The sequence below is a fragment of the Anomalospiza imberbis genome, chromosome 1 (genome assembly GCF_031753505.1).
Source record: "Anomalospiza imberbis isolate Cuckoo-Finch-1a 21T00152 chromosome 1, ASM3175350v1, whole genome shotgun sequence".
Taxonomy (NCBI): domain Eukaryota; kingdom Metazoa; phylum Chordata; class Aves; order Passeriformes; family Viduidae; genus Anomalospiza; species Anomalospiza imberbis.
This window is the reverse complement of record NC_089681.1, coordinates 111,150,168-111,164,250: the sequence shown is the minus strand read 5'-3', so window position 1 is coordinate 111,164,250 and position 14,083 is coordinate 111,150,168. Positions and strand designations below refer to the sequence as shown.

General features: G+C 40.3%; 1 protein-coding gene across 4 annotated transcripts in view; it reads right to left on the bottom strand.

The window, feature by feature from the left end:
• Positions 1-4,199, bottom strand: part of GADL1 (glutamate decarboxylase like 1) — an 80,153-nt gene extending 75,954 nt beyond the window's left edge. For 3 of the 4 annotated variants that reach the window (XM_068206199.1, XM_068206236.1, XM_068206226.1), the window contains exon 1: positions 4,067-4,199. In XM_068206199.1, coding sequence (XP_068062300.1) covers positions 4,067-4,073 — 7 coding nt within the window. In that variant the 5' untranslated portion in view covers positions 4,074-4,199. Of the gene's footprint in view, positions 1-3,491; positions 3,515-4,066 lie in introns of those variants that run through there. The other variant, XM_068206207.1, reaches the window with a different exon arrangement.
• Between the last annotated feature and the right edge of the window lie 9,884 nt (positions 4,200-14,083).

Genomic DNA, 14,083 nt, shown 5'->3' with positions numbered 1-14,083 from the left:
CTTAAAGACAAGTTTTCTTGTAGAAACCCTGACCCTTGCCAATGGACAAGGTCATATTTATAAGGCTTTTCAGCATATATAAGATGAGATGTTACAAAAGGCAGAGATAGCTAAGCTTTAGAGACACAAGCATTTCCAAGTTATCTAGATTTAACTAAGTACCTCGTAGAGTCATTGCTACTTTGCTGACAAAAGGCAAAAGGTGGTCACTAAGAACCACCTTTCTCACGACAGTCATGGGACTGAAAAGCTGCTGGTCCAGTGGCTTTTACTTTGAAAGACAATTCTATTTTCTGACACTTGACAAGTTTTTCATTAAAAAAATAAAGATCACATATACTCAAGAAATGGTAGCCTAGATGGACATACATACCTCTGAATCAGGTCAAAACCTATTATTACCCTTAGATGAGGCCTGACAATAATTATCAACAGAAACAACCACTACTGACATGCTACAGGGCAACAAAAATTTGCCTTTTCAATTCATTATTCCTTCATTGCACATGTATAAATGTCAGTAATGCTAAAATAAAATTACTTGTGTGCACAGAAGGGAGAACAAAAGGGGGGAAGTGGCCCACAATTAGCCATGTCCTGATGAGTGTCCTGGACTCATCAGTGCTTTACCAACAATTACTTCCTACAACCTCTGCAGTTTGTGACACGAGACAAAGCAAAAAAGGCCATAAGAAATCTAACTTCTGATTTCTGCAAAGTTTGAAGAGGTAGTTTCCATAAATACCTGGGATGAGCATAAAAAATTATCTCAGATGGGACCATAGAGTGGGAGGAAGTCAGAAATACATTCATGTACTTCAATGTGTCCATTTTTTCTGTCTTGAATACATAAGAAATGCTTATGCAAATATAAATGATCTTTAAAGAAGCAGGCAGCTTAAAATAGTCAAGAGCAGAGAAATTAAGGCAAACTAGATCTAAAATGTTTAATAGGCAATAATAGCTGAATCAGTATGCAACAAGATCTCATAATGCATTAAAAAGTGACAATTCTTGGTTGTATAAGTGACAGTTTAAAAGATGCCTTAATCAAGAAAGAAAAGTTATTTATTGAACTTCTCAACTGTCAAATTAAGCTTCTTCACTAAATGTTCATTAACTGCCAAGAAAATTCTTATTAATTTTAAAGCACCATGAATGCACTCACACAGAATGGTTTTATTTGATGCATGCTTCATTTCTTGCAAAATGATGTCTCCCTTCCTTTGATGAAGTGATATTAGAGAAGATCCAAGTACCTCTTTTATCAGATCAGATTTTAAGACACAGGAGAGATTCTATCCCCCTGCTCTGACCAAAATACTAACCTGAGTGTCACATTACCAGTGCCTTAAAGTCTCCCTAACTCCCAGGGTGTTTTACCACGCTTCACATTACAGCTGCTTGAGATGGCAACATGGCAACACCTTACACAAAATGTTTGCCAGCTCATCTCCCCGGTCTGCTGGTGGCATAAAACCACGTAACTCCCCATTCATACCAAATACACACTGAGCCACCAGCAATTCAGAAGTTTAAAGGCAGCATATGGCACAAATGCTGGCTGCTCCCTTCCTCTTGTGATTGCCAGCTCTGACTGTTGATGAGCTAGCAGCCTGCTTGAAACTCTGCTTAGGACATTCAAACTTATGCTCCACAAGAAAACAGCTCACCTTTTTTTTTTTTTCTCCAAATACAGAATTTGCCAAGCTTTCTCCATGCCAAATCAACCTTGGAAAACTACCCTGATGTCAAATGACTGAAGGATATATGCAGTGAAGATCCCTTTCTGCAGATAGGAGCAGGAATTTACAATTTGGCCTCTTCTCATTAATGGGATTTTGCTGTCTTTTGTGTGAATGAAAGCATAGCCAAAAAAAAAAATCCTCTTACTCATCCATACACAGTCATTAAGGTTCCCCTTGTGGACAGTGGTGATGTCTGAGAGAAATTAGGCTTAACTATCAATCAGCAAGATGAAATTCAAATGTTCACTTTCAGATACATTGAGGGGGGAAAAGGAAAAAGAAAGAAAAAAAAAAAAAAAAACCAAGGAAAAGAACCCAGAGTGTCACCCCTCAGCGTGCTTCCACTGTGCTCACCACAGCAGCTTCTGCAAGTGTTAACTCTCTGCACATTCAAGTCTCCAGTCCACTTTGCCAGCTGTTCTAGCTGTGCAAAGCAAACACAATGCTAGTGCTGCAACAGGCAGGTGCCTTCAGCCTCTCTCCCAGATGCTTTCCAATAGGACTTTAAAAGATAAGAGCCCATAATATTGGTTCTGAAAGGAGAACTGCACTGATCAGCCCAGAAGGTCTAGATTTAACAATGGACTCACATTTGCTTATGGGAAAAAAAATATTTCAGCAGGCAGCAGAGTTTTACAACCTCAAGAACCACAGAGCCAAATTTCTACAATAACTTGAGCTTCTAGAGAAGGCTACAAAGGATGAGCCTAACCTCATCCACCATCCCACTTACAAGAAGCTCATTCACTAGATAGAACCTGGCAGAAAAAACACCAAAGACAAAGGAAAGAGAGATCTGTGAGAGTAAAGGATTCCTCATGAGAGGGAAAGCGCAAAGAAATAACAGATGCTACTCACTAGCAAGGTAGAGAGACTGGAAAACCTGGAGAAACAAAGGTGGAAATCACATTACCATTAAACACATTCTGTCTTACCAGCACAAGCCAATGGTTTTGGAAGGAAATTAGGACTTTTGGTAGCATACAACAGGCAGAATTTGAACAAGAACACTACCACCCAGCTAAACCACCAGAATCTCGGTCTTAGTGATTGCTGGCAACGTATCTTTGGGCTTGTTTTTGCAGAGAATACAAATATAAGCTGCATCTGAAGCAAAATACTTTGGGAGCTGCTGTTACTCACACAGTACAGCCCCTGCCACTCACATAGTACAGCTGTCCTGACAGTACAGCCTAAACTACTACAGACACCAGAACATATTTACTGCACACCAAAATTGTCATATAACTTTACAGTGCTCCTTCAATTTACATCAAATAAAGAAAAAAAATGTATCAACTGTTTTTAAAATACTAAGTTTATGCAATTTTCTTTCAAAAATATGGTTTTGTTCAGAGACTTTTTAAACAATATAGTGCTAATAATTTGATCACCCACAAATGTAAGAAAGGACTGTTTCATCCATGTTTAGGATAAAATATAAAAGAAACTTATTAGGTCTCAAGTCTTTTTTGACAGTTTTCATTAGAGAGTCACAACTTGAGATAAGTTAAGAAATTCTTATCAAGAATATTGATCTTGTGGGAGAGAGCCATCTGCAAACACTTTTACTATTTTCTGACTTAGCAATCAGCTTCCATTCACAACATCAAGGACTTCCTCCTTTCTTAACCTTGCAAATTTAATCTCTACATTTTCTAAGCTCCTCCGGCAGTGTCATTATTGTATTAGCCATAGTTCATCCACAGTGCCAACTTTTACAAATATATGGTCAATGTTCACTTTTCATTAATGATGCAAGGCCTTCCTCTTCATACGGGCAAAGAACTTGATAACACCTTTATAAAACAGGATTAACTTCTCCCTTACTGAGACCTTTTGTTCCAAAGCAAATCCCTATACTGCTATATTTCACTATGTTATTCTGGTGCCTGATGAAAAAAATTAAAAATTTAAATTAAAGGCACCGCTCCTTGAAGATCAAATATTTCAACAAAACAAACCACTGCTCTGCAATGTTTTTATGTTGCAAAGTCTGTACCTTATTAAGCCATCCTGGCTACGCTACTGCTGCGCTGTAACAAAAGGAAGTTACAGGTGCATCCCCAGCAGGCAGCCCTACACCTGCGCTGCGAACCGACCCTGCCCCTTTCCTCCTGCCCCGAGGCCCCTCTCCTCGCCAAGCCCGGGGTTCCCCGTGATGGGGAGGCTGCAGGACGAGGAGAGTGTTAAACGCCCCGAGCGGGGCAGAGAGCGAGCCGCTTCCCTCCTCCCAGCCCGTCCCGAGCCCCTCCGCCCGCAGCCCGGCCGCAGCGGGGCGAGAGGAGGGACAAGGCGGCTGTGTCCCCAGCGTTTACCCTCCATCCCGGCGTCGCGCTGGCAGCGGAGAGGAGCGGGGGCCGCTCCCGCTGTGCCCTGGCCGCTGCCGCAGCCTCCGCGCCGCCCGGGCTGCTATAAATACCCTCGGCACGGCCGGGCCGCCCCTCCCGCGGGGCAGGGCGAGCTGGCACGGCCGGGACGGGACGAGCGCGGCTGCCAGCCAGGGCCCCGGGGCTGCCCTACAGCGCGATGCCCGAGGCTGCCTTCCTTGCCAAATCGAGGGGTTGCGGCAGCCGCTGCTTGTGAGAACGGGCTTCTTCCGCCGCCTCTAAAGCCTGAGCCGGTGCCTTAAAGCCCCCGCCGGGGCTGCGTGGCTCCCCTGCAGGCGGGCAGCCCTGAGCCCGAGCCCTGAGCCCTGAGCCCTGAGCCCTGAGCCCTGAGCCCTGAGCCCTGAGCCCTGAGCCCTGAGCAGGGCTCGCCCAGCCCACGCCGGCAGCCCCGCCGGGCACCGCCGCCCGCCGAGGGGAATTTTCACACGATCACAGAAGATTCTGAGTTGGAAGGGATACACCAGGATCGTCAAGTCCAACACTTAGCGCTGCACAGGACATTCCCAAGAGTCACAGCATGTGCCCAGGAGTGCTGTCCAAATGCTTCTTGAACTCTGTCAGCTAGTGCTGTGACCACTTCCCTGGAGAGCCTGTTCCTGTGCCCGACCATCCTCTGGGTGAAAAACCTTTATCTAATATCCAACCTTACCTCCCCTGACACATCTTCAGGCCATTCCCTCGGGTTCTGTTGCTGGTCACCACAGAGGAGACATCAGTGCCTTCCCCTCTGCTTCCCCCGACAAGTAAGCTGCAGGCTGTAGGGAGGTCTCCTCTCATTCTACTTCTCCAAACTCAACAGACCAAGTTTTAAGGGCTCTGGATGAGTTGTGGCAGACATCCCTGTTCCAGTTCATTCCAGGACACCTGCCCCGTACATCACAGCATAGGCCTTCTTAATCCTCATCCCTTGATTTCCTCCTAATTACTACCTCTTAAAATAAATTTCCTCCTAATTACTACCTTTTAAAAGAAAAAGGTAAACAAGCTTTGTTTTTAAGCACTGTTGTAGCAGGAAGGTGTGGAAGTGTCCAAAAATGACCTACCAATGTCCCCAAAATTTTATGTCTCCCCTTAAAATTAGATCATGATTAAAATTTGACAGAGATGTTTGGAAGTAGTGAAATATTCACACATGAATTGAACATCTATTCACAGTAGTATCCTAATTTTTCTTATTTGCAGGGAAACAAGTGTAGCCCTTTTGTGGCTCAACAGCAGATTCTACCAAGCCATTAATGACTTGTACAATTGGAGAAGGTAATTTTGTAGCCCAATAGATATCCTACCCTGCAAGAGATAAGTATTTGAACCTCATTTTAACAGATAAAAGGGATTGGTATTACTAAATTAAGAGTCTGTAGTTGCCTGGGAACAAGCAATTGTGGTCTGATTGTTTTCATTGTGGGTAAAAAAAAGACAGCCCCAATCAAAACTATTTATTTCTGCTGCTTCAAAGAGCTAATTTCCCCAAACTGAGAATAACAGTAGGGACAGCTGACAAGGAAAAACATATTTAGTGTGAACGTCAAAAGAGGGGCTCTCATAAAGCGTCTACTAAATGGCCAAAAGACTGTGACTTTGCTATCACAGAGAGCAGTAACTTTGCCATAAAACCTCAAAGGTGGCAGTCAGAAAGCAAATTTAAAACAAAGAGAAATTACATAAATTACAGTTGCTATAAATTGCAAGTTACAATATCAGAAATTAATAATTTAATAGGCAAGAAAAAATATCCATGGCTGTGATAGCTAAACAGGACATTTAAAATGTGTTAGGAACAAAAGAAAACCTAATGATGATTCTGGCCCATGTAGTAAATGTAGTTCATAAGTGGTTTTGTGCTGATGTAAACATGCTTTATATGTAAAATGTAAACATGTTTTATATGTACTTCTGTGCTACAAAAGAAACAAGTAGATCTCTCTCAAGGGGATTTTGAAGAACTGCTCCAACCTCCTAGTAATTAAGAAAGAAAAGAATCATGATTTGCAAAATTCCAAAAGGGTGTTGATCTTACACCAGTAGTCAAAAAATGAACAAGTGCAATGAGAAGACAATACAGGCCAACACTGGCACCCTAAATAATAAAGGGAGAAACATTTAATTTAAAAATATTTCAAAGTAATTAATAGAAATAATTCCAGTCTTTTTTATGAAGATCAGGTCTAATCAAACTTCTCTAAATTAATTCTTCAATGAGATTTCTTGTTTGGTTACATGCATACTGATGGTTCAGATTTTAAGTCTGAAAGAAAGTGTGGTACCCCATGGTACCATTAAAGCAGATGTTAAATTGGGCCTTGCCTAAATGACTGATGACAAAAAGCAACAAAAAGTAAAGGAGCCTTCATTGAATGGATACTTTTGCCTGAAAATTACCCCAAAAGGAGAAAAATGACAAAGGTACCAAGCAAACAAGTGTAGTCTGAATTGAGCGGCAAAGTGGATCTTGTCAAACAAAATACATCTACTATAGCTAAATCCCTGTAATAAGCTTGAAGGATTGTAGGTGTTGTGCACTGAGCGGGTGATGGCACTCGCTGAAAGCAATTTAGGGGCTGTAGTCACCAGCTCATCCTAAACACTGACTGTGATGTTGCTAAAAGGAAGGATTGACCTGCATCAAGGGAGTAGGAAATAGGGAACATAGCTTTCTCTCTGGATATATCACTGATCATACCAATCTTGCATACTGTGTTCCTGCCCATGTTTTGAAAAAAAACTGTCGATAAATAGTAGAGGGGGCAGATTAAGAGCTGAAAATGTGATTTGAGAGTTGAAGAAAAATGCTGCTAAGTGAGACATAAAGAGCACAATCTGTTTATCGTATCAAAAAGATTGACTTGATTACAGCATATAAGTACCTTGATGCAGAAAAAAAATACTGCATTCTGAAGGGCTCTTTAATCTAGTGGAGAATGGCATAACAAGAAGCTGAGGTAGAAACTGAAGTCAGACACATTCAAATGTAGCAATTTTTTTTCTTTTTAAGGTGACAACACATCACTGGAGCAGCTAATAAAGGCACCAAGAAATTTTTAATGGTTTTGTGTCCCTCAACCAGGACAAGATGCCTTTCTGGAAGACAGGTTTTAGCCAAATGCAGGCTACTGCTACTGCTCTCACTGCTTGTACATGTGTGAAATTTAATGACATAGGATACAGAGGAGATCAGACCATATGACTAAAGAGTCTTCTGTGTCTTATTTAAATTTTTCTTCTTATGCTAAGTAATTATAAGAAGGGTTGGCTACTGGTGAGCATCTGCTCAAGATGATATTTTTTGTCAACTGACTGGAATTAGTCTGAAAAAAATGACTACCCCAAGTGTGTAGGATCCTAAATGATCACAGTACATAAGACATTCTTGGCAAGAAGCATATGAAATACCAAAAGACAATCAACATTAGTCACCTATTTTCATTTGTCAGTGCACTAAGCTGACAAGATTTCAATTCATTTGTGTCAAAAAGGAGCTCAGAAGAGCTTAAAGAGGAGCTGAAGGAAAGGGCAGCAGTATAAATCCATTAAAAAGACTGGCCATCAGACTTAGGTAACGTGGTAATTAAACACAAACTTTGAAATGCTGGCAGACAAACCAGACAACCAATTCAATATGCAATATTGCACTGGTAAATATACATTTTCAGTTTTAAATATTTATGAATTTCTTGCCCAGTTTGTGCATAAATGTATCGAGTTACCTCACCTGAAGTTATGATCCCCCATAATGAGCTGTGGTATGCAGTGAAGACTAAAAGGTTTGACATGATGAGTAATGCCTACCTCTCTGAAAGCAGCAAGGACCACACAACTGAATTGCGTTGCACATAAACTATTGAGTACTGCATTAAAATATTAGTGAACTTCTTAAATGGTTGTATTTGCCAGGATGTGAACTTGCATCTTCTCTCTACTGCTTACCAAGCTGATATGGCAAAGTTACAACATACACTTGCTGATGTTACAAAGCTAAAAGGTCTCAGTGGCCTTTCTGATCTCGTTACCTGTCCCCTTGCCTGGAGTTTAGTATCTGAGCACAAAACCTTTTGAACAAGTCAGGAACCTCCTCTAAACATTGCAGAATCCAAATGCTGCAAACAAATAGTTAACACAGAAGATTAGAATAACAATTCATTCTTTACTGAAGGAAGAAAGAATTGTGTTGAAGAGGGATAGTTAATTTTGCAGATCAGATGTAAATTTTTTTCAAATCCACTACCCTAAAATTCAGAACAAGGGTGGTTTCCAAACAAAAAATTTAATTTTAACCAAAAAGAGGTTCAAAGATTTTGTAATGTCTAATACTGGTATGCAAATTTTAATACCATGTGATTGGTTCTGGCTTTTAGAAATTGTTTAGAAAAATGCCAGAGCCCTTAGATGGTCTTAAAGATGGAAGCTTTTAAAATTACCATATACTCAACAAATCTAACCTGGAAGGTGCATAAATTAGGGTCTCAGCTCTTCCTCTGTCTTTTCCCTGGAAGAAGATGTGGGCTTCATTTTTAGAATGAAAAAGAATTCACAAATACAAATGGAGAAAAAAAAAAAAGTTGCAGGATCCTTGAGCTTATGAAAATCAGATCCAGACCCGAGGGCATTAATAATTGAAGTGTCATGGTTACCTCCATTGGTGTCAACATCACCTATGGAACTCAAACATTAGTAGTCTGGTGCAGGTAACTGAGACAGGGAAGAAAAAGCATTAAGGAGCTGAAGGGCATTCATTACCTTTTTGATGCCTGGAGGAATAATGCTGCTGTGCTAGTGGAGGCCAACCAAAGGTGAAGACTAATCATTCTACACAGTAACGTGAAGAAGTAGTGGGTTCTCAAGTTGCCGCATCGGATGCCTTCAAAGGAGCAATATGGCATTAGATCGCTGGCAAAACACTTAGTTCAGAACATCAAAGCAACAAAACATCAGCTGCCACGGTTTGGACCCTCAAGGCATCAGCAAAGACAACAAAGCCAGCAGGAATTTGAGAGTACTGAATTTAAGCTGCAGTACAGGACTTTTTCTGGAGATGATATTTTTCAAATCAGAGATGAACAAATGTCATTCCCTTGACACAAAAATAGGCCACGTGTTCTTTTGGACAGCACATCTGCAGCTGCCCAGAGGTTGCATACATTATAAAGACTGGATGGGGGGAAGATGGGGAGCAGTTCACAAAAGGCAAAACCTCCTGGATCATGACGAGGCAGTGCAAGGATATGACAAATGCCAGGACTCTGCTGTCCCTGCTGGTGGTCTCAGAGGCAGGATGAGCAGGAAACAGCAGCCTAAAAGAGTCAGAGGCATTGGAAGGATTTCTCAGCATTCCACTGCAGGTGTGGGCTGGGCATCCATCTCAGGCCTGGGGCAACCTCATGCTGCTAGTTTTATCCCAACTTGCTGCTCAAATGGAAACTTACTCCACTTGCTGGCAAGGTTTTCGTGGTTTCATAGACCCAGCTTAGATACCCATGTTGTGCATTTAAATCTATTAAATCACATCTGTATTTTCTTGAAAAAGTAGGGTCTGTCTATAACCATTCAAGGCTGACTGTTGTTCATTCAAGTCAATAATCAGAATTACAGATCTGTTATTATTCCCATGTTTAATAAAAACATCCATGCAACATATATTATTAAACAGTAGACTGCCTACAGTACCTGATCTCAAAATTGAAATACTATTTTTGAATAACTAGTATGTTTTGTACATTGTCCTTTAATCAATCTTGGCACACCAGGTCATGTCATATCCCTTCTCTAATGTTGATTTTGGTGGGAGATAAAAGAATTTAAAATCTCTTAGGAGGAGGAACCTCTCATGATTTGGGAATCAGCACACAGTTTCACATCTTCATGGTGAAATAATGCTTAACAAATCTCATTACTCAGGTTTATGGAGTTTCATGCCCCTTCTGTAATTCAGAAGGATTAAATCGCTCCTGCAAATTAAAAATAGGATGAGCAAGTGATTAGAACAAGGCTTCTGTTTGCCATTTGAATCAGACAAAGAGGGAACAGGTACAATAAGGAAATCACAATCGAAAATTGCAGAAAAAGTGAGGATATAAAAATAAGACCCTAATTTTATCTGAAGATCTCATTGATTACAAAGAAAATGTCTAGACAAGCTTCATTCCTATGATTTACAATATTACCAAAATCTTTTCATAGATATATATAACCCATTTTTACCTATTTCACTGTGTTTCACTAGACAGCAAAGCATAGGGGAAAATAGTTTTAAAAAGCAAGGTATTTTCACCCTCATTATGTGTCTGTATTTGATTTATTTTAATAAACAAAAATATACACACATGCACATAGCTTTTGTCTTGCTATTTTTAACGCAAGAATCTTAACCTATTTTAAGCCAAGGGGATCACAGAGAGGGATAGAAAAAATTAGAGAAACAGTAGATATCACTCTTCTGTGATCACTGCAGCTAGTGTGGGCTTGTATGAGCTATCTCTAAATTAGCAGGGTTAGATATTGCTAAAGAAGTACCAAAACACAATGCTCAGGGCAAGCTGCAGACTCTTGCTCAAGGCTGGGTATTTGGCCCATGGCCCACCTGGAGCCACATGCTGCTGCAGCTGGAGTGCTGCCTTGCACGGGAAGGTAGCAAAGGATTGTATGGGCTGGCTGAACAGATCTAAGATCAGTCCTTAGGTTATCTTGGAAATTAGGAGACAAAAGCTGTATACAAATATTACAAAAGTTGAAGATTAAATGAGTAAATAGACAGGGTTTCTCTCCTCAGTCAGCTACATACTAATTAGATTCTCCCACATCTCTTTTCCTAAATTTTTTATAGATATTGTTGAATCAGGCTTCACTAGATATTCCTGAGACAATAAACTGTGAAGGGCACAGAAGTAGAGATGATGAAGCAGAGAATAGGCAACTCTCCATTTTGACATTTTGTAGTCTCAAGAATCTTAAGAAAACCCTATATACCTAGTTTTTTCATATAAAGTAACTTACATGTTTATTCCACGCCTTTAAAAAAATTAATCTTTTGTGGTTTTCCAGAAAAAATGAAACTGGGAAATTTTGAGAAGGTGAAGTACATGCCATCGTGAAATACCTTTGCAGCAAAGGCTGTAATTTTCACATTAGCAAGCCGTAAAATAAAAGGCATGAGTATTGTTTCTAGAATCAAGATTTCTGTCCTTTGTAACACGCAGCCCCCAGAAGGTAACATGAGTCCAAGAAATGCACTCAAAGAGCTCTAGCACGCCATCCAGTGCAGCTCATTGTGTGGAACCATTTGTAAGCAGATAGAGACACCAGACTGTGAGAGACATCTCCACTGCCTTCCAGAGCATGTAACCATGCTAAGGAGGGTTAATGCTTCAGCTTCCCATCTCTGTAATCTCCAGGAAAGAATGAAGTTTATATCAATTCAAGAAAGATTTTACATGAATTCTTTCCAGTTGCAAAACAAGAGTCACAGACCACATAACATTTAAAAAGGATGCAAAGCAGCAGGCGATTTCAGAACCACACTGAGCAATGTTATTTAGCAAAAAAACTAGCCTGTGGGTTCTGCAAATGAAATTACTCCCAACTCTCACTTCCATGGAAAATGTAGAATTCTGCATACAAACAATGTACACCAAGCCGCATGAAACTGCATTTGAGGACAAAAAAATCTTCTTTGAGCCATCTTCAAACCTGATTTGACCTTTGACAATTTCACTGCAATGAGCACAATTCCTTCTCTTTGTGTGAACACCTGTTACGGATAAAGAAGTCTGAGATAAAATGAAATTGCTGCAAGCAGGGATTACAACAGCTGATGTCATGGCTGGGATACAAAGACTAGGAACAGACAAGAAACAAACAGCTGTTACCATCCCACACCCAGAACAAAGGGGTTTTTTAATGGTGGCATGTTTTAGATAATGTAAATACTGCATGTAGATTAGAGAGACAGTTTCAGTTCAGTGGCTTACTGCTCTTCAGTGTTCCAGTAGAAATGGAGCAGCAATAGGGAAAGGCTATATAGGGGCTTTAAAGGCTATAATTTCAACATAGTATTAGCTGAAATTATTAGCTGAAAGTATTAGCTGAAAGTGCCAGAAGGCACTTCTGGCCTGTGTCTGCTCTCTCGTGCTAGCACAGGCAGAAGAAATTCAATGGCTCCTTTTTGTCTGAGTATACACTTTGTTAAAAAGCACAGCTACACCAAACACTGTGATTGTGACAACAAAAAGTGGTTCTGATATCTAAGTCCCCATGCAGAAAGAGAAGTGACCACTTATTTTCAGTGGACACACGTTCAACTGTGATTCGAGGCTGACCTGTTGCATCTGCTTTTCACACAGCTTTCACAACACGGTGCAAATAGGTAGCATATGTGACAAGCTGACCTTGCAAAATCAAGCTTAAGACTAGGAAAGAGAGGACTGGAAGCTGGACACTGTACAGTGCATATTAGTAATATTTGCTAATTTTTTTTTTTGGTTGTTATTTCTCCAGCAGCCTTTTAGTAGCAAAGGAAACGGTTCATTGGTGACAAAGCATCTTTTCTGAGATCAAAGGAGATAAACAAGAAATAAAAGCACCTCTCAGGCCAAGAATTATGCTAAGCAGCTCACTCCTCTTAGCATTCTAAGCTCTTACATAACTTTAAATGTTCCCTTTGTTAAAGAAAACAGCCTTTAATGCAGCCAGTATAGAGGACAGGAAAGTCAAAGCAACACCAATGTGTTGGTGAAAGTTAACTACAATACTCCTGAGCGATCAAGGATCTGAACTCTCATCTCCTGCATCCCTGCTTATGGAGCACATTTCACACTTTGAGCTTGGGTCAGTGAATCTAAATTATGATAGGGCAAAAAAGAAATGGAAGTCCCAGCCCCTAACTAGGAGAAAAGCCAAATTCTTGTTGCTGAAACACTATAATCCCTCTTTCTGCTTCTCAAGGAATCAGAAGACCACTTCCTCCAAAGAAAACACCATGAAAAGTGCCAGATGATTATGCTGATGGAGCCGAGGCAAACCTGGGACAGGTTTACTGGGAAAGGCACTGATAAAAGATGTGGCACTTAATGAGTGTAGCACAACTTTATTCCTGGGCTGTAGCCTTCTGACATGGATACTTTTGGATACTTTTGTAATATGACCATTATATAAATAAAGAAGAAACTGGTGTTTCTAGGTAGAAACGGCAGTGTGTAAACATGAGAAAAGAGAAAAAATTTGAATAAAAGGTTGTTATCACTGTTTTCAGCTACATTTTCAAATTGGCAAAGACACAGCTGAAGGGCTGAAGTGGAGCCTGTGTGCTGCCGTTTCTTTCACCATCAAATGCTTTTGGAGCACTATTAGATATTAGGATTTTGTGAATTGGCCTCCTGAAAACAGCAATACATAGAGTGGTTTTGAGAAATTTTAGGGAGAAAAATAGATTAAAAACTAAGCTGAAAACCAACAATTGCAACTTGAGGGAAGTGTTTTAAAATCTTGGCTCTTTCAGTTATGTAGACTCCTTCATGGGATGTGCTGGTATTGGGTTGCTCAGGCAGGAAAGAGGAATCATTATTCCTAATACTATTTTTTATTTAATCATTTAGAACTGATTTTCTCCTGAGACATCATCCATTCATACTTTAGTTGCATTCTTTGCCAAGATATCTTTTCTCTTGGGGTCTCTCTGGATTGCATAGGTACAGAAATGCCAACAGTGACTGCTCACTCAACCAGTTGTACTAAAAATAGTAGAGATGACAACACTGCACAGTCTTCTGTATTTGACAAAATGGAAGAATACAAAGACTTACTCTACAAGCACATCAGAAGGAATAGAGGCAAATGAGTCAAAAAATACAAGGCTTGTCAGCAGAGAAATGGAAAAAAATAAAATGAATTTCCACCTTGTTTTAGAAAAGACCCCAGTAATATATTCCAAATAAACAGAACTCTAGGGAATATCTG